The sequence below is a fragment of the Bubalus bubalis genome, chromosome 13 (assembly GCF_019923935.1).
Source record: "Bubalus bubalis isolate 160015118507 breed Murrah chromosome 13, NDDB_SH_1, whole genome shotgun sequence".
In the NCBI taxonomy this organism is placed as follows: Eukaryota; Metazoa; Chordata; class Mammalia; order Artiodactyla; family Bovidae; genus Bubalus; species Bubalus bubalis.
In genome coordinates, this window is record NC_059169.1 from 10517213 (window position 1) to 10537033 (window position 19821).

The 19821-nt window shown below is 39.0% G+C and overlaps 1 protein-coding gene across 6 annotated transcripts in view; it reads right to left on the minus strand.

The window, feature by feature from the left end:
• Window positions 1-19821, minus strand: part of CLYBL (citramalyl-CoA lyase) — a 233515-nt gene that overhangs the window by 11089 nt on the left and 202605 nt on the right. For all 6 annotated transcript variants that reach the window (XM_044927103.2, XM_044927102.2, XM_025262636.3 and 3 more), the window contains 3 exons: window positions 19382-19475; window positions 17790-17957; window positions 12986-13110 (listed from right to left, as the gene is read on the minus strand). In XM_044927103.2, the coding sequence (XP_044783038.1) occupies window positions 12986-13110; window positions 17790-17957; window positions 19382-19475 (387 nt within the window). The remainder of the gene's footprint in view (window positions 1-12985; window positions 13111-17789; window positions 17958-19381; window positions 19476-19821) is intronic.

Consider the following 19821-nt stretch of genomic DNA (forward strand, 5'->3'; position numbering starts at 1 on the left):
GTTTTCTAACATCTGGGTCATTGCCTGGTGGTGAGATAGGCACTGAAGTAACATGAATGTTATTAGACCCTGATGTTCTTCAAGGGGGGAGAATCTGACTTACAATTTGATGGCAAAAGGATGGGTGATGCTGCTGACAGCAGTAATCGTATGTATGGGGAAGAGTCACATATTTTGCATTTCTGGCACTTAGCACTTGCAAATTTTTTTTCTCTGGAGTACTAAAAGAGTAATTTTCTAGCATCCATAAATGAATCTTCTTCTTTCCCTACTCACTGTATTTTCCAATAACTTCTTTGGGCATTCAGGGAGTTCTCTTTGGCACATTCCCATGATGGCGTTGCTTATGTCAGAATTAATAATAATATTTGAGCTCAGTTGTTATAGTCCTTTTTTCAGAGTAACACTTTCTTTTTTCCTCTATGATGCTGTCTCTTATTTTAAATTAACTTTTATTGGAGCTTAGTTGCTCTACAATGCTGTGATGCCTTCTATGGTAGGCTAAGTCTTATGCCCAGTGAATTATTTACCTCACTACGGTTCCTAGTGAATTCCTACAACTTTTAGTCAGCGTTGACCACTATGAAATTTGTGGTCTTGCTTGTGTCTTCTTCTTGCTAAAATCTCTTAGGCCCAGCCCTGACGTCCCATCACATAGCTCTTCCTTACTCCCAAACTTAACTGTTCCTGATACCCCTCGATGGGGGAACGATGCTCTCAGAGAGACACTGATGGGCACTGTTTCCTTCTTTCTTCCCCGAGCTTTCATCCTATCACACACTTGGAGTCCTTGGACAGGTCCTAGGATGGCCTGGGTCCCCTCACAATTTGGTTAATGGGTAAGGATTTGAGCTTGGGTGTACCAGGCACCCGAAGTTCAGTGGGGAGGCTGTCAGCCCCCAGGCTGGCTAGCAGGGGTCTCACTGAGAGAGTGCTGGGACATTCACAGGGGAGCTGCGTCTTCCTAACTGGGACCATGAGGTTATTTTTCTAGGATATCAGATAAGATCATCCACTTCCTTAAGCCTTGCTTTGTCTCCCTTTGGACTTACAGAATCAAGTGCAACCTCCTTAGCACTTGTGATGAGACCACACCCTGCCTCTGCTCTTGGCTTTGTCTCCTGCCAGTCCACACACACACACACACACACACACCCCCAGGTTCACGTGCACCCCTCCCACAGGCTCTGCTCTCTGATGTGATGGTCCTTTCCCTGTCTGTCTGGCAAACTGCTGCTTATACTTCAAGACGACAGAAAGATGTCATGTCTGTGAAGCATTTCTAGACTTCCCTGGTTGGGCTCATTTCTCTCCTTCCTTCCCTCACACCCACTCTTGTCATAACCCTTGTCACGCTCTACTATGGAGAAGGAGATGGCAACCCACTCCAGTGCTCTTGCCTGGAGAACCCCAGGGACAGAGGAGCCTGGTGGGCTGCCGTCTATGGGTCGCACAGGGTTGGACACGACTGAAGTGCCTTAGCAGCAGCAGCGGCATGCTCTACTTTAACTATTTGTTTACAGTGCCTTCTTTCTCACTGGGAAGCCCTTGAAAACAGGGTCTCCTATATCTTTGAGTCCCCAGCATCCAAAACAAGGTTTTGAGTGAAGCTTGGCTCTTCTGTGGGGAGAATGACTTGGGAAGACAGGATCAACCTTACCTTTCTGCTCTCCTTTATCTGCAAGTGTCTTTGTTCCATGTGATCCTTCCCTGGCCTGGTGATACTCCCTGGTGAGTTGGCTGAGCCTCCAGTAGGACACAGGGATAGACCAAAACAAATGCGATGCTGGGTTGGGGTCAGGTTAACTCGTGCAAATGACCTACCGTTAAAAGTGCAAGCGAGTCCATCTGTACGTGGTGCTTAAGGGATTAGAAGCTACAGAAAGAGCCATCAAATGGGGTGGTTTGGCCTGGGAAGGGCTGTGGGGGAACCCGAACTTTGAAGGTCAGCTTTAGAAGGTTAGGGATGCCCACTGAAGGTCAAGAGAGGGGTGGGAGAAGTGGAGCAGTGCATCCAGATGTGTGAGTGGGGTTGGCCTTCTGTGTCCTCTGCTCCCTATGCCTCTGGTCACCAGTGACTCAACAGATCAAGCACTATGAAGGACCACAGTATAAGCTAACTGGCTCAGTCTACTGATGAAGGGGTTTCTCCAGGGCCTGAGGAGCCAGAGCCTACTCTCACATCAGTGAAAGCCATCCGGAAGAGGGATAACAGACTTCCCCCAGGACAAAGCACAGGGGACTCAGTCTCTGCTTAATGCAGTGAGACTGCAACCCACAGGACTCCCTCTGTTCTCGCTGCCTGCCCTGGCAGACCCAAGACTCACTCATCCCTGGACCCCAAGGGGAGGAAGTTAAAGCACTTTTTTCCTTTATTCTGAGTAATTTTCCCTCTGTTCTACGATAGTCTAGGGATCCAACAATTTGATTTACAGATACAAAGGTAAATCTTTGTATCTGTAAAAAATATATATCTTTTTAAAGGAACTCCTTGGTGGCTCAGATGGTAAAGAATCTGCCTGCAATGCCGGAGACCCGGGTTCCCCCTGGGTCAGGAGGATCCCCTGGAGAAGGGAATGGCAACCCACTCCAGTATTCTTGCCCGGAGAATTCCATAGACAGAGGAGCCTGGGGGGTTACAGTCCATGGGGTCACAAACATGAGTAGGACAGGGCTAGAATCTAGGGTTTTTCACCCCAAATCTCAAACTCTTCCCACTAATCAGCATACTTCAAACTGCAACTGGTAACTATGGTACCTAAGATGATTATAGAAAAATTAATGTCCAAAAATTTAATATACATTTTACATATACTGTATTTTAAAATTTAGATGTGACATAAAAAATGTCTAAAGTGTTATTTCAGAGATATCATTACTTGAAATGAGGCTGAAAAGATTAATGCTATACAGAGAAGGTCCAGATAAACAAATATGTGAAAACATGATTTTAATAACTGACTTGGGAACAACTGAAATACAATGTGCTTTCATTCAGAGTTCCCACTTGGAAGCTCTCAACAATAATTATTATGACGGCAGAAACACCAAAGGATATTTTCAGTGAGAAAAAAATTCAATAATAAAAATGTGAATGACATTTTAAGTCCTTAAATACCCGAAGCATTTGTAAGAAGGATTAAAGGAGGTGACATTTGATCCTTATATGTGCTTCTGAATATCAGTAACCCTTTGTGTTATGGATAAACATCTTTTAAAACTGCCATGGGCAATGAAAGAATACTATTGAAGACTTGGGAAATAGAAAACATGTTTTTCTTTTTTTAAACACTTTAAATTGGAGTGCTTATTTGATAGGTATTTTAATATTTTGAATTAAAATTCAATGGCCATTTACTCCTATGACCAGAGAATTTGCAGATGCTCGTTTATCTCCACCTGAAATTTCTAAAAGCTCAGCTGAAGTCACTCAACATGGGCAGTTCACATTGGGCTGATCTGTCATTACTGCTGGCACCGAGATTCTGATGGGTGATGTTCCTTAGCATTTGATGGGGAGGCCCTTTAAATAATTCATAAGAATGTTAGCAGTTGGAATATTTGAAGGGGGTTCATTTTGTGCCTGATTGGGAAATACAGTGACCATGCAGGCCTGTGGAACTGCTGCAAGAGGATCCCTTCTGCCCCTGCCTCGGAGCATGGCCTCAGAGGGGGTGTCCAGAGCTAGGAATCCTGCACCCTGAGCAGCCTGTCAGGTTTATCTTCTGTGTTCTAAACGGTGGAAAAGCGTGGAGAAGCTCTGTCCTTAGTCCTCCCAGCCTCCCTCCTGTCTTCCCCTGGAGGTGTCTGGCTTGAAGAGCAGAGAACCCTCCTTGGAGAGTGGGATGAAGGGGTCTGTACGCCCCCACTGCAGGTCCACAGCCAGGTCAGTGCTGCCCAAGAGGGCGTGCAGGTTGTCCATTCAAGTGGCCCTTCTGTGACTTTCCACCAAACAGAAATGGGCAGCTGCCCGGGTGAGCACATTCTCAGTGGAACTCAGGAGCCTGAGGCTGAAACAAACAGCCATGCACAAAGAGTGGCTAGGAATATGGGCTTTCTGCTCAGCTCCACCTGAATTTTTTTTTGTTTTTTTTCCTGCACTGGGTCTGTGTTGCAGCGCACAGGCTCTTCCTTGCAGTGTGGGGGCTTTCTCTAGTTGCCCGCAGCACAGGCGACTCTCAGGTTTCGGGCCCCTGGCTGTAGAGCATGTAGGCTTCAGTAGCTGTGGCCCATGGGCTTACTTGCCTTGCAGCAGCATGTGGGATCGTCCCCGATCAGGGATTGAACCTGTGTCCCCTGCACTGGCAGTGTGTGCACGCTAAGTCGCTTCAGTCATGTCCGACTCTGTGTGACCCTATGAACCACAGCCCGCCGGGTTCCTCTGTCCATGGGATTCTCCAAGCAAGAACACTGGTGTGGGTTGCCATTCCCTTCTTCAGGGGATCTTCCCGACCCAGGGATCAAACCCAGGTCCCCTGCATTGGCAAGTGGATTCTTAAGCACTGAACCACCAGGGAAGCCCACCAACCTGAATGTGAATCCAGGCTCTGCCTTCTCCTAGCTTGGAGTGATCTGAGCCTCGATGTCTTCATCTGTAAAATGGGGATGATGATCCTACCCCTTGTAGGGTTGTTGTGAGGATTAAATAAAAGGATGTGCATCACTCGACAGGCTCTCAGTGCGTGGGAGCTGCGACTGCGACCACCGCTGCCAACGTTGTCACCACGGCTGCGGTCCCACCCCCAGCGCGCCGCTGCCGCTCCCGTCATCAGGGCGGCCAGCTCCACCTGCGGCTGTGTCCACCTCCAGGCCCCCTGCCACCAAGCTGCGGCTGTCACCGCTACTGCCGTTGTTAGTCAGAGAAAGTGTCATCCGGTTTATCCCAGGAAGGGCCAGGGAGGAGCAGAGCATCGCACTATGACCAGATTTGAAGATTCCAGACTAGCTTTAAAGGTTCTGAGAGTCATCCGCGTTCTAGGACATGTATGAGCAGAGGATGACTCTCCCTTCCCCAAAGCTCCCTGTTCCCTCTAAACTCTTATAAATCACAGACTGATTTGTCCCTGTAAGAAATGAGACTCAGAGGTGCTATGTATTTGACACAGAACCAGTATTTGAAAGCAAATGCGTTTTAAACAATTAAAAAAAAAGAAACTTAGAATATCTGCTGGAGGAGGTTCTAATCAAAGGCAGGTGACCAGAAGTTGGGAACCAAAATCAGGCCAAGTATATACCACATGGAAAACTACATACCAAAGTGAAACAAATGGATTTCTAAGCATATATTTATAAGCTTGAGGCTTTGGTCAAACGGTACAGTTTTCAGTAGCTGGTAAGCAGGAAAAGGAAAGGTATAGCATAAAAAGAGGAAATTCTTGGGAACATGGGAACTGAGTGGATGTAAAATGAAGATTATCATTAACATTTTGCTTCTTAATAAGGAAGCATGAAATCATTTAGCTTGAGCTCTATACAGGAAGTAGAAACACGCATGTGTTGGACATTGGTAAGATTAATCTGAGACTCTGCCCATAGTTTTAGGAAACTGGTGAAGTAAAGAATTAGCAGAAGATCTGGAAGATGAATTTGGAAGGGAAGGTAGAGGTGGCTGAACAGTAGGGAGGAGAGCTGAGGTGAATGTTTGGGTCAATTATCTTAATACGTGACCTGTCCTGAGCTGTCTACTTGCCCAGATGGAGTGTCTCCGTGGACCAGAGCCTCTTTACTTCACAGACAGACAGGGAGACCAAAGGCGCCTTCTGTTTCTAAGATTCTTCTCAGAACCCACTAAATGTAGGCAACAAGCTTTATCTTTTAAAATATTCAGGCAGAATGATGAGGACAGGAATCAAGAAGGATTTAAATATCTTTTGATAAGGAAATTTGGAAAAATCAGGACAACTATGCCACATGGAAGGCCACCTACCGAGGTGAAACAATTGGATTTATAAGCATATTGCAATCTAAAGGAGTTTCCACATTTGCCAGCAAATTAGAGGGTGTGCTTAATTTTCTGTTTTTTAAAAATAGCTTTATTGAGGTATAATTTGCGTACCATAAAGTTCACCCATTGTTAAGTATATAATTCGTTGACTTTTACTAATTACATAGAATTCTGCAACTATCACTGCTCAGATTTTTTTGAAACTAAATATCTTGTTGGAAAATATTTTATTTTTTAATACTGAGATAAATGTGGAAATACCTTGCATTTAATATTTTATGTCAAATTTAAGCTGATATTACTGAGAAAAGCAGAGAATGAAGGCCATTTTATAGCAGTTTGAAGCTAAGACCAATAATTTTAAACTTCTTCTATTTTATATGTTGTAGTCTTATTCTTTGTTTGGAAAATAATCTAAACAAACTAACATTAACTAGAAGGCACTTTAAATTTTAAAGCATTTACTAAAATATAAATGATGAATAATAACTGATGAAATAATTAGTGAAAAATTTTTCTTTCAATTTTTCTAGAAGGGGAAAAATGCCAGTATCATATATATTGGGTTTTTTTTCATATATATTGTTAAAAAGTACAACGAATAATTTCTTTTTAGCACTGTCAGAAATTTAGAAACCAGCTAGCTAAATAGTATTTACTAAATGTGTATTGTGTATTGATTTCTAAGATGCTGCAGGAGGATGTACAATAGGGAAAATTCTTTACTCTCTGGGCTAGTGGTAAGAAATGCCCCCACTTTTTTTTTTCACTGAGGTCCACTAAGTTGAAAAAAAAAAGAGAATTCTAGAAACTCTTGCTTTCTATTTTTTAGTAAAATAAAAGCTCGATTTGTCTGCTTTTAATATTAAAAATAATTAAATAATTCTTTAATAAGCATCACAAAATATCAAAGGAGTGCTCGGAACCTCTCTAGTATAATCAGCAGAAGGAGAGAAGCCAGGGGACAGGGGTGGGGGTGGTGGAGATGATGTGGCAAGAAAGGAAGAGAGAGAGATACAGAAAAAGAGAAAACCAAAAAGAATCCACGGAAAGGGAGCAGGGAAGGCAGAGGAAGGACATACACAGAAACACACGCAGACCCGCACATCCTGAGAGGGAGAAGTCTCATAAGAGGGAATGAGAGAGAAAGATGTTCCAGAGTAAAGCCACCCTTTCATGGCCCTTGCTTGGTTCTTGCTCTTAAAGGAGCTCAAAGGCACACGGTGTATTTCTGCAACCACAGGCGTAACTGAGAACAGGACTTTGGGAACTTGTCCTTTGAGTGAGATGAAACCCAGCTCGGGGTCAGACAGGGCCTCTTTACCAAAGGCCCCAGTCTAGCTCTGAGAGTTTCCAACCTAGCTTAGGAGATCGAATGACTAATAAAACAGAATGAGGTTTGCAGTGATCAGAGCCAAGATGTCTTTCTAGGGCAGGGCAGGCGGACACAGCCAAGACAGAATTGATAAGGAGGGAGCCACGTGGGGAATAATAGCTGGGAAGTTACATGGATTTTCAGTGCTCTTTCTTTTCTCATCACTTACTGCTCATGTTAAAAAAAAAAAAAAAAAAAAAAAAAAAGGAGTGTATGACGAAGAAAAAGATTCTAATCTGAACTAATCAAATTCACATTTTGTTTCTGAGTGAATACTTTTTAAAGCTCTATCTAGTTTTGGTCATTAGCGTGCAGATTCATCGTGACCAAATTGAAACCAGATTTAAGTTAATTCTGCTCATATCTTTAGTGACAAAGTGAGCCCCGATTTCTGGTAGGGGCTGGATCACCACCTTGGGTGTGAGTGACCTTGGGTAACTTCCAAACCCTTATTGGGTCTCGGTGTATTTTTTAAGTTGTAAACTGAAAGGATTTAACTAGAAGATTTTCTGAGATTTCATCCAACAGAATTACATTGTTTTCAATTGAAATTAAGCAAGGAAAAAAAAATCCTGAAAAATATAAGCCAGAAGAGAAGTATTTTGATTAAAATACCTTTAGGAATGTGTTATAAATTAAGGATGAAACAACCTGAAAAATCATCAGATTTAACCTACATACAAAATCTCTTATCCTCTAACACTAAGCCAGCCACTTGCCACTAAACCTGCATGAAACAATGATATGATCAGCAGTAAAAGTGTATTGCCTTGATTTAAATGCAATTTGTTGTTAATCAGATCAACCTTAAAGTCATCGTAGGCAGACTCAACTTTCTAAGAATTTGACTTTTTAAAAGTCAAAAGTATGGCATATAGTTCTAAAGATTTTCATGAACAAGGAAATAAATGGAGAAATGCAATAACTAAGCATCTCAAAAGAAGAGTGATGTCCCTTCCTCTCTCATTTTCACTGGCAATCACTCGGTTCTGATTTTGAGTGTTTCTGCTTACAAATAAATGGGGCAAGGCTGTGGGTGGTGGGGTGCATGAGTGTAGGAGGGCACACTGCTGTCTATTAGCGGAATCAACTCTTTCCTTTGACAAAGACAACAACCAAATCTTTGGATGGTTTATTTGATCTGTGTGAAAGAGTGGCAGTGGGATTTCTGGCACTTGAATAAGCGGAAACAATATTTTTGGCTAGAGAGACTTCTGAGTTCTCTCAGGGAGCCTTCTAGAAGGCCATCTGGACCAAACAGTATTTCTTTTGTAAAGCCCTGCATTTGGAAACACAAATGAAAGGTGTGTGAGCCACAATGAGATACCTATGAAAATAACTTGCTTTCAATACTGGGGAGGGGGTATTATTCTTTGGATTTTTCTAGATCAAAAGACTTACATGAGGGAAAAAAACCTCTTTCTTTTTTCTTTCTTTATTAAGATATAAGTTCCCATTTATATTCCTGTAGAGAATTTGCTCATTAATGTAAACATATTAATCTGAATTATTGCTTTCTCTGGAGTGAAGTTAGAATGTTTCAGTCATACGTGTTGTTTATAGTCGATACGTCAGCTAGTGACCTTGTTTTTGACCTTTATAATTACTAAAGGAACCTAGATTTTAAAGGTAGAGACTTTTCCTTCCTTGGTTTTTAGCCAGCTTGCAAATGAACAAAAAATACTGAAAAATTTAAACAAAATCCTTCCAAAAACCAAAGCATTTAAAGATTTCATATGAATAAAACAGACTGCTTAGAACACTGAAAATGTAGAAAGTCATATTGGCAGCCAGACACTGCAGAAATATGAATATTCTAGCAAAGTACCTTTAAAAATTGATCTCACCTAATACATGTTGCTATTCTTAATATCTTCTGCTATTCTTTCATATTTTTCTATAAGGGTCTCTATTTGGAAAGAAATGGTAAATTCTTAAATTAGAATTTCCTGGCATTATCAATCATTTTAAAAAAGCAATCGACTATTTCCTTTAGCTGTCATTTTTGCCCAAGAAGTGATGAAATTAACACTGTGTTTAGAATATAGACATGAAAAAATACACAGTATCATACATATATGAATGTATATTTAGTACAAATATGTATGTTGTATGTGTTTATTTATATATAAATTAAGGTTTCTATTAATATTAACTAATATGAGATGGTTTCAATTATCCAATTTTCATACTATACATAATTCTTAGTTGATAACAAAAGAACTGCTAAAATCATATCTTAAAATAAACAATACTTAATTCAGTTCTAAATGGAGAATTTTCAAATATTGAAATCATTATTATGAAAAATGACATCAAAATGATGTAAACTTTTAAGAAAATACAAATTTAAGACAAATCATGAGAGTGACTTATCCTGGCTAAAATATTTCACCAAATAATTTGAGGCTAACATAATGACATGCTGATTGTATCTCAAAATGTATTTTTCTAGAAGGATAGAAGAAAGACTCAAGTTTGATTAGTAGTGTGGATATATACCTCAGAAATGATGTCAGCTGAAGCAGAAATATTTTAGCTTATGGGAATTAAAACAGGAGCATAGAGTATGTGGAATGTTTAAATTACTTCCAACAGATTTTAATGAGTCCCTAATATTAATCTACAGTCCTAATTCTTATGCTGGGAGCTGTTACTATGCCAGACAAATTTTGTTAGCTTGAAAATATCTTTAGTTTCCTTAAACAAAGCAGTTATAAGTATCATTACCTGCCCTACAGTGACAGATTATATGAGCAGATTATTATTTTTTATTATTTCAAAATTATTTTTAATGTAAAGTATTTTTTATCCAACACTAGGATGAAGGGTATCAAACTTTATTTCCTTAGAACTTTCAATTAATATAAAATTTAAAAATTTCCCATGATACTAAAGACTAAACCCCAATAATTTATCTACTTTGGATCTAAGTATTCTCATGAATTTTGTTATTTGGAGGGGACAGGAAAAAAAGGTAGAACTTTAATTTCTTAATACTAATATTATTATTACTACTATAGAAAATACAAATGACTCAGCACTAACGGTGAACTTTAGCTATACCTTTCATCTTAGGGCAAAGTATAGTTTAAGATAGGAGCCGGAAGTCGAGAAAAGCAATGATACATAATTTTGCCTTCTTGGGTCATTTCTACTTGAAAGCATTACTTGAATGAAATTTTCATCAAAGGGTGAAAAAAAACATCTTTTAGAAATTTTAAGTATCTCCCTAGGACACAAACCATCAGCTTCCCATTTGCTGAGAGAGTCACCTGTGCTTTGGACAAAATATCCGAGGGTTTATGTTTTCATCAGTGACTCACATTTGAAATAAAACAGATTAGATGTTTGTTGGAAGCAGTAGTTTATACAACTGAGCGACCTATTTATATTAAATCTTTACAAACAGAACCTGCATTATTTAAACCCCAAGACCCCTCAAGACCCAGAGTCACCTACCTGGCAGACCCAATTTTTGTGACCAGTCAATTTATAGGCAAAGCGAAAGAAACATGCGAACTGGATAAAATAACCATATGTCCCCACTGGAAGCCCCATTACTTGAATCATTTAAACCTTGCTGGACAAAGCACCAGGAGAATTTGCTGTAGGAAACAAACCTACACGAATGAGGCAGGGAAGAAATGACCTAATGGTAAATCTCCCTTCTGCTCTCATTTCCATGGTTCTGTGTTAAGAAAGGCTGTGCTACCACAACATTGTGAAAGCTTTGCCTCAACAAGAGGGCATTTCTTATTTAAAAACAAAAACGAAAAAAAAACCCCAACAGTTCATAATTTAACATGTAGGTTGCCATCATCAAGGCAAGGACACTTTAGGGCAATTTTCCCTGGGAACAGCACTTTCACGATACAATGGAAAAGTGTTGCTTTTCCCCTCATTCAAGAACTTAAATGCCAGTAAAAGAATGTGTCTCTAGTTTGAATTTTGTTTGCTGGCTACTGAAACTTAGGGAAGCCTCTCCCATACCGCTAGCTGCTTATAATGCCAGTGGCATCCTTTGATTTTATTCAATGTGAAACCCAGTGTAGACAGTAAAGGGAGGCATTGTTGGCCCAGACTGGAAGTCTACTTGGTCTGCGTTTTGATGGTGCCCATCCTGCTTCAGTTTATGTCAGGAGGAAGTACTTATCAGGTGCATATCCTTAGCTGGAATAAGGTACACACTGAGGTAAAGAACGTTTAGTCAGTGTGTGCACAGGCAAGCAGGCAGGAGAGGGGAGTGGATGGAGTTATTTTGCATACATAAATGTAAAAGCACAGGGCTCTTCTCTCTAGATAAATATATTTATTCATAGAGGAACTGAATTGGGGGGTCAAGATATAGAAAAAATATTGTTATGAACTGCAATTTTTTAATGGTTATTATTGATATCAAACGAAAGGTTGCTATTTATCCTGAAATTGGTATAAGTCCTGACTTGGATGTTTCTAGTGTCACATTTTCTGCCTTTTGATTTTAAGTGCAAGTTTGTGCATAAAGGAGCCTGAAAGTATGTGAGGGCAAGCATGCGTGCATGGTTGGGACTGAAGGCAGGTAATGAGAGGGAGGGAGTGACCCATTTAATATTGTTACCTAGTTTTGAAAATCTTGGGGTTTTTAGGTGTTTTTACTCCAATGAAAAGTATAAGCCACACGTTTCACATTGATGTCACCGGGTCACCACTGAAAACCAATTTTGTTCCTTTTTTTTTTTGGTGTGGGCGGGTACTGTTTAACATTTAGAAACTTTATAATGTTTCAACACTCTTTCTCCCCTGAGTAGTTTTGCATGCTAGGCATCAAAACTTCACTCTTTATGTAAGTAACAAGGCCGAATTTAGATATAACCTCTAGGATAGATTTATAAAGGCAACTTTCCTCCCATCCCCTTAAAAAGAGGCAAACGGTATTATTGCAAATAACCTTTAAGATAATTAACTGACAAAGCTGCAACTAGCATAAAATCTTCCTTCGGGCGACACCTCATTTAAGTGTTACTGGCACAAAGTGGAGACAGATTGCGCATCACCACTGCAATATTTACACAGCAGAAACCCACAGAGCAGGAAACGCGGGGCTCAATGATGCACTAAATTAGGAACAACCGTACTCCAGTGTTAATTTGCTTTCCATTCGATCCAAATCTCAGGTCCAGAAATCGGTACTAACACACAGGCAACCTCCCACTCTTAAATGACTAAACCGGAGGAGATTTCTGTACCCCCCCTCCAAATTAAAATAACTTGGAATTTATTTCTTCTCTCCCCAAGAATCATTTGATCAAACTGTGTTTATTTCATTACAACTTGCTCTCATTTTGATCTAAAATTATTTTCATAGGAATGCCACATTGGGGTCTGTAGAGTAAAACTAAACAGAATTCTGTCTTCTCAAAGGCTGCCAGTATAGTTTATGAAAAGAATAAAATGGGAAACTTGAGAGCCAGTGAGTGAAATATTTAGGAACGAGCAACAACTTTACCTTAAATGAATTTCTCACAGATGAATGATGTCCCCGTCTAAGCCCACACAAATCCTCCTCCCCCAAATAGGAGTTTTTTTAGAACCACACAAACAATATATATATTTTTTTCATTCTTATCCACAGTATTTTAAACATGAGTTTCACCCACCATTTCGGGGCATTTTAACACGTTTACCTTTCCTAATTGCTGATGTTCTTTAAAGGCAGCAATCAGTTCTTCAGCCCACTTAATTTTTTCAGCAGAAGGAGAAAACTGCTCCTGGACCACCGCGATTTGGTTGGGGTGTATCACCTGCTTACCTGCAAGAAGATTAATAACACCGGAAACACAAAACAACAAACAGATGTTCAAACAAAATCTCTCAACCACGCCAGGCTCCTGAATGCCTGCCTTACAGAGTGTATGTAAAATAACTCATTCTGTTCAGAACTTTTTAAAAAGAAAATGACCACCATCAGGCAGGCCTTTCCAGAACACCACAGAAGAACAAATACAACAATGGCACCGATTGTGCTCTGGATGCTATAGAAATGTCACCTTAGTGCAGATAATCTCTCATTTTTAGTTACAGGTGGATTGACCAGGCAGCTCACTGATTGACTGCTTTGGCTGGAACTTTAGAGGATAATGTCTGCAAATTAGAACAATTATTTTGAATTAAAGTAGAAAAAAATTACATGTTAATTCTTTCCAATTCTGTAAGTTGTCTTTGGCTTTTTCTGTACCATAATTCCACCTTCCATGATTTCTTTTAAAAGCGGTCTGTCGGTTTTCATAGAGCTTACAGAAGCAGGTGTTATAACTACATTAATATCAAATGGTGTCTTACAATAATACATTTAATTTTCGTTCTTTCAGATGAATATGGTGCATCCTGTCTAACCACTAATAGAAAATTGGATTTTAATTAAAAAAATTTATCCAGTATAGTAAAAAAGAAAGCAGACTTGAACACTGAGGTCTCTAGAGTACCACATTTTAAAATGTTTAAATAAAAAAATTACAAAATGTTTTTCTAACAACAAAAAAAAGCCCCAGATTTTCCCATTCTGCTTATGGAATGAAGATTGGATATTTCTCCTTTATACAGATTATTAGACACTGCAGAAGAAATCTTATTTCTACAGCGATAGCTTTAAAAAAGCTTTAAGAATCTTAAATAAAAATATTACACAAGAGTCACAGGATTCTATGAAATCATGCATTCATTAAAAAAAACAATTTAACAATCAGGGAAGAATTAAATCTAATCAGGTCATTAATAAAGTACAACATAATTTAATGTTGTAATAATGATGAGATTATATTTTATTATATGATAAAATTATAGACACATTTGGTTCTTTAAAAATGAATGCATGCTTAATGATAATTTACTCTGCCAAGTATATTTGCTGGCATATCAATTTGCTTTGCTTTTGAAATAGCTGTTTTAAGTACAAATTATATCCTTGATGTTTTATAAAAGTCCATTCCTGTTACTGTCATTATTCTGTCAAATAGGAAAAAGAACAATGTTTCTAAGAAAAAAATTTTTTAGCATTTCATGAAAAAGAGTTTAAGTGAATAAACATAACAATATCTTGTCTTCATAGTGGCTTAATTAAAACATCGTCACGTTGTTTCATTCTTATCTGAGAGCATACTAATAATAACATTAAAATCCTATATAAATAAAGATGCTTTAAATTATTTGAGGGATAATTTCTGGGAACAAATAACATCAGTGATGACAAATGAAAGTTTTTTCAATATCAGATACTGAAATTATATTTAAGTAATCTAACAGTTGTTACAATGTGATCAATAAAGGATGTCAGTCTGGTCATCACTGTGTACTAATTGTTAGTCCTGAATTTTATAATTTATGTTCACAACTTACACTGATGGGTAAAAAGCCAGACTTCACGGGAACGTCTTGGTGCAGATGCCATCAATTGGGAAGCAAAACACAAACTATTTACAATGCTGTGAAACTAACGGAGGCTTTCAAGTAGCCATGTTTTGGTAATGAGGCTAATTTTAAGATATGTGTTAAGTTTTAGAAATTTATGAACCTCCATATGTGAAGTTATCTTTCATTGATCTTACATATCCCAACAACTGAACGGCAGACTTGAATGCCATGTAGGAGTGAAGCAAATATTTTATACAGAAGAGTTGTTATTGACAAGCTACTGAGAGGGTGCAAAATTGGAAGACATTAAAATTTATGACCATGAAATCCTTTTTACAGTACCACTTGATATATCGTGCTTTAAATCAATATCTGTCAAGTCTTTTAGGTAACTGTATGATGGTGTCATTTTTGTCTTCTACAAAAGACTGCAAAAAAGAAGAAAACCCATAGTGCTTCATATTTATAATCTTTCTTCTCAGCATGTAGTACTGGAATAACTGTGATGCCTAAGTTGGCTGTTAAAGCTTTATTCCAAGATTTATTTTTGGTTTCTTTTTATAAAAATAATTCCTAAAATTAATAGTCATTTATATAGCTAATGCATTGATTTAAAATCAATCTACATGGATCGTGGCCCTGTGAAACAATGATTACAGAAGAGAAACTGTGACCTGCTGTCTGAGGCATGGTTAAGTGTCACAAAAGTACAATTCATTAAAAAAAAAAATCTAATTTTTTAAAGCCTGGAAAATTCTTATAGTATAGATCCTTGTAAGTGTTATAGACAACACAATACTTCATTGAATTTTAAAACTTTCAGTCTTTTGCTTCAAATAGGGTATGTAGCTCTCTTTTCCTGCCCTCCCTCCTTCCTTCCCTTTTTCTTCCTTCTTTCCTTTTCTCCCTTTTTGTGTAAAGCTCAAAGTATGGCAATTACATGACAAATAATTAGGACAAACAGATCATGAGTGGTGCAAAATGCTCATTAAAGCATTTGTTGTTTAAAAATACTACCAATAATCTCCTATCTTATTATCAGACCAATCACCTTTTATTGGTGAATAGAAATAATGTTGGGACAAGAAAGACCTTTCTTTCTAAAAATTGCAAGATGGCTCTGAAGTTTAGCTTCCTACTTTCCTGACTTGTTCCCTTGAATATATAATGGGCACTGTACCCTCCCCTGCCTCCCCCTCCCTTCCACTTCCATTTTTTTGTGTGTGATTTAATACTCCCTGTTGTTGAGAAACAATGGTGCCAAGTCTGTAAGCTCCTCACACTGAGTTGGGCACAGTCTAGAAATTTAAATCTGATTTGAAATAACTTGTCTGCTACGATCAAATTAGGGACCAATTTAATTCAGTTCTCTCTCTTGGATAAACTCACAAACTCTCTTAAAAGTTCTGGAGCAAACATTTACCCTGGAGGAAGCAGAGGACACCCAGGTTATCCTGAGTGATGATCAGAGAGGCCCCATCAATTCGGTGCTTTCTTTTTTTTTTTTTTTAATTGTGTTAGTGCCCATTTCAGAGCAACATCTGGCTGCTTGGCAGCCAATGCCACATAGTTTAGACCAACAACATCAGGGTCTATTAGATAGATTTCATGGAGTCTTTCTCCAACTTTTCCGTTTGGGTCACATCCTAACAGGTCATTGGAAAGAGGCAGGTGTCACAGGTACAGAGACAAGGACAATCAATGCCAGGGACGCTTTCCTTCTGGGTCACTATTAAATGTAGGGGCGATTCATTTATTAATAGTTCAGATGATTGAGAAAATAGTTCTCTATAACAGACATCTTATTCATTTAGCAGATTTGGGGGAATCACATTTTTAACTCTTTGTGTTAAAAACACCAACACATAATTATTTGTTTTATTTGGACTGAAAGGTCTCTGGTCAGGCACCTTGCCTATATTATGCACTCTCTCAAATGCAAAATGTTGGCATTACTCCTACTGCCACAGTTAAAGCAAATAATGATGCTCTTTTAAATAAAAAGGCCCCCTGAAACCCTAAAAAAATAAATAAAAAAACAAATACAAAGGTCAGGGCTTTATTTAATTCTATAACACTAACATTGTTTCTTCAGTCTTTCCATTTTACTTTGGGTTACATTATCATCCATTAAGGTATCTTTTATATTGAAGGTCATTTTATGAAATGTTTCAGTCACCTCTATGCAAACATATTTCAAAAATATTTACAAAAAGAATAGCATGGATGCTTGTCTCTTTTTTTGGTGCATTTCTGATCACAATATTCTTAGAACTTGCAGCAGAAGAACAAATAATAAACGAGATTATGGTGCTTTTTACCCACAGTTTTGTGTGTGTGTGTGTGTGTGTGCAACTGCAGACATGTTTGTGTATAGAATCCTATTGTGGTTTTTCAAAAAATAGATTCTTGTTGCAAAAATACAATTTTCGGTTGCTCCCTGGGCTCCTGGGTATGAGTGACTGGGCACACCAATCAACAGATATCTATCTGTCTGCGCTCCAGGACCGGATTTCAAGGACCCGCTGATCTTAATGCCAGCCAACGCCCGTAGGTGTCACCCGGTACACAGACACTCACGGGGTGGTGGGAGGGAAAGGAGGGACTTGAAGTGGCAGAAAAATAAAAAGCTGTATGAGTTAAAAAAACAAAGAAGATATCACCAAATGTTTTTCAGAAATAAATTAATATTTTGGATATTTGAGTACATTTTTTTTTTCCTACCCATCAACTCAAATTCTTAAGGCAGTTCACTCAGAAACACTGCTATAATGGCCTTGCTCTTCCCCTCACATCTGCAAAAACTGCAGAAGAATTATTATTAAGAAAACAGAAAAAACTTGTAGGTATTATCAGGAGAAACTAAAACGAGTGCTTTGTTTTTTGACTTGCAGAGCCGAAGACAGATAAGACACTTTGGCAGGTTCTTGTTCTGGATAACTTTTTCATGTTTCATATGGTGGGATAAGTATGAGTCACCCGGCTACATTAAATACACCCAGTTTCTGGTTACATTTCTATTTTTCTGGAAAGTTTGCATAATCTAGATACTGCTTTCTAGGGTATTATCGAGAATCATACCCGTAAATCCCATTGCAGCTCCTTCTCTCGACTGCCTGAGGAGCCCCTCTTCATCCCGGAAGTCGATGTACACCAGATCTATGGCCTGTAGACCGAAGGCCTTTGCTACAACAATAATCTTTTGTCGAGCGTAGAGGATATCTTGGGTTTCCTTACTACTTGTTGCACCTGAAGTGTTGACAGAGAAAGCAGATGTTAACTTTGGAAACTGGACCTAGATACATAATATTACAAACACTCAAGTGTGTAAAGACTTCTGTGTCTACCTGGGTATTTCACCCTAGCGAAAGGATGGTGCAAATAAAAAAGAAGAGAGGGTTCTGCGTAGGCAGAGTTAACTCTCACTTGTGTCTCTTTATCATGCAAGGCATCTTTTCGAGTAATTACTTGCACATGTATTAAGAGAAGGCCCCTCCCCTATCTCACAAGCTAGACACAAATGACTCAATAGGTCACAAAGGACTCCTGGTGTATTCTTTTCCTTCTTGCCATTGCTCAGAAAGTGTCACTCCAAAGTCAGCACTCATTATACAAGGTGGCCAAATAGCTATGCGTGGAAATAGTTAACTCCCTTTGCTGAGCACGGAATTCGGGTGCTATGGCTGCAATGTGTCATAACCAAGGTTCTGAGCCAAATACGGCAGCTTTGGGGTGTGGATGGGGAGCTGGGGGAAACGAAAGGACACTGGTTTTGAGGGAGGCAGAAAGTGTCCACTGAGCTGTTGTATACACAAAAGTTTCCTGGAAAGAGTGGTATTAAAATAAGTTCCTAGCTCCTGGAGGACAGGGACCGCCTCTACTAAAAATAAAAAAGTACCTCCCCTGTCTCGCACAGTGTCCCAGGACCCTGCGGGGCAGTGGAGGCGCACCAAAAAAAAAAAAATAAGTTCCTTTCTTTCCCCCCCAGGAAGCGGGGGGCGAAGTGCCACTGTTTATATTTGGACCATGACACTGCTTAGGGAATGCTCCAGTTTTCAGGTCACTGGGACTGGGGTTTTGAAAACGCTTTGTGGCCGAAGCCCCTTTTCTGGACACATTCACAGCCTCTAGTGATACATCTGCCCAGACCAAAGACATAGTGCCCAGGGGAGGAGGAAGATCAGTGAAAACCAGCATACTATCTCAATGAATATTTCATAATAAAGGAGCTCAGAAATATATTTTAGGGTGGATTTGAGATCTACGTTAAACATTTACATACTGCATTCAGTGTAGAAAATGATTCATTAAAGCAATGTGAAATTGCCTTAAATTCGTGTTACAAGTCTAGACAGCCCTCAGACTAATGGGAAAACAGCATGTTTAAACAACAGAAAAGTTGTTCACATAACGTACTTATTATGAACAACGTAGACGTCATATAGACCTGAACATGTCTGAGGCTATGACAAGCTTTTTATTAGTTATTTTATAAACGAATGGAAGTGCTGATGTAGGGTTCTGGAAGCAGGACAACTATGAGGTGCCCTAAATTATCAGGAAGTGTTGCCCATGGTCATATTGCCATGGAAATGCCCATTCTTGGAGGGGCAAAGAAAAAATATATACACATAGACACAGCGAGAATGAGAGGAGAAACGTGTCTTTGACACCTATGCTGGCTCGAAAGTCTTCTCCTCCAAAAACTACAGCATCTAGAAAAAGACCCACTCGAGGCCCGTTCTTTACTGCTTCTTCACACACTGCCTGTAAAAGAACAGAACAGAACCATACACACACACGTTAGAGAGAAGCAGCATGGTATATTTCAGTAACAGAAAGATGCAACTCCTAACACCGTTTGGCAGAAAGCTGTCCCGAAAATGCAGCCCCAATTCACCCCTTTTAAAAGTACTTAATATTGTCCCATGTAAGTTATGTTGCACATATTTGCTTTGCTTAATGGATTATATTAATATAGTTGTAAATATGTTATTAATATTGATAAAATGTTCACATTTTAGTTCATCCAATCTTTAGAGAAACTTCCAAGTTCACTCATTTTGATGGTACTAGAAGTTACTTCTGTTCTTCCAAAATTTGTTTCTGCTTT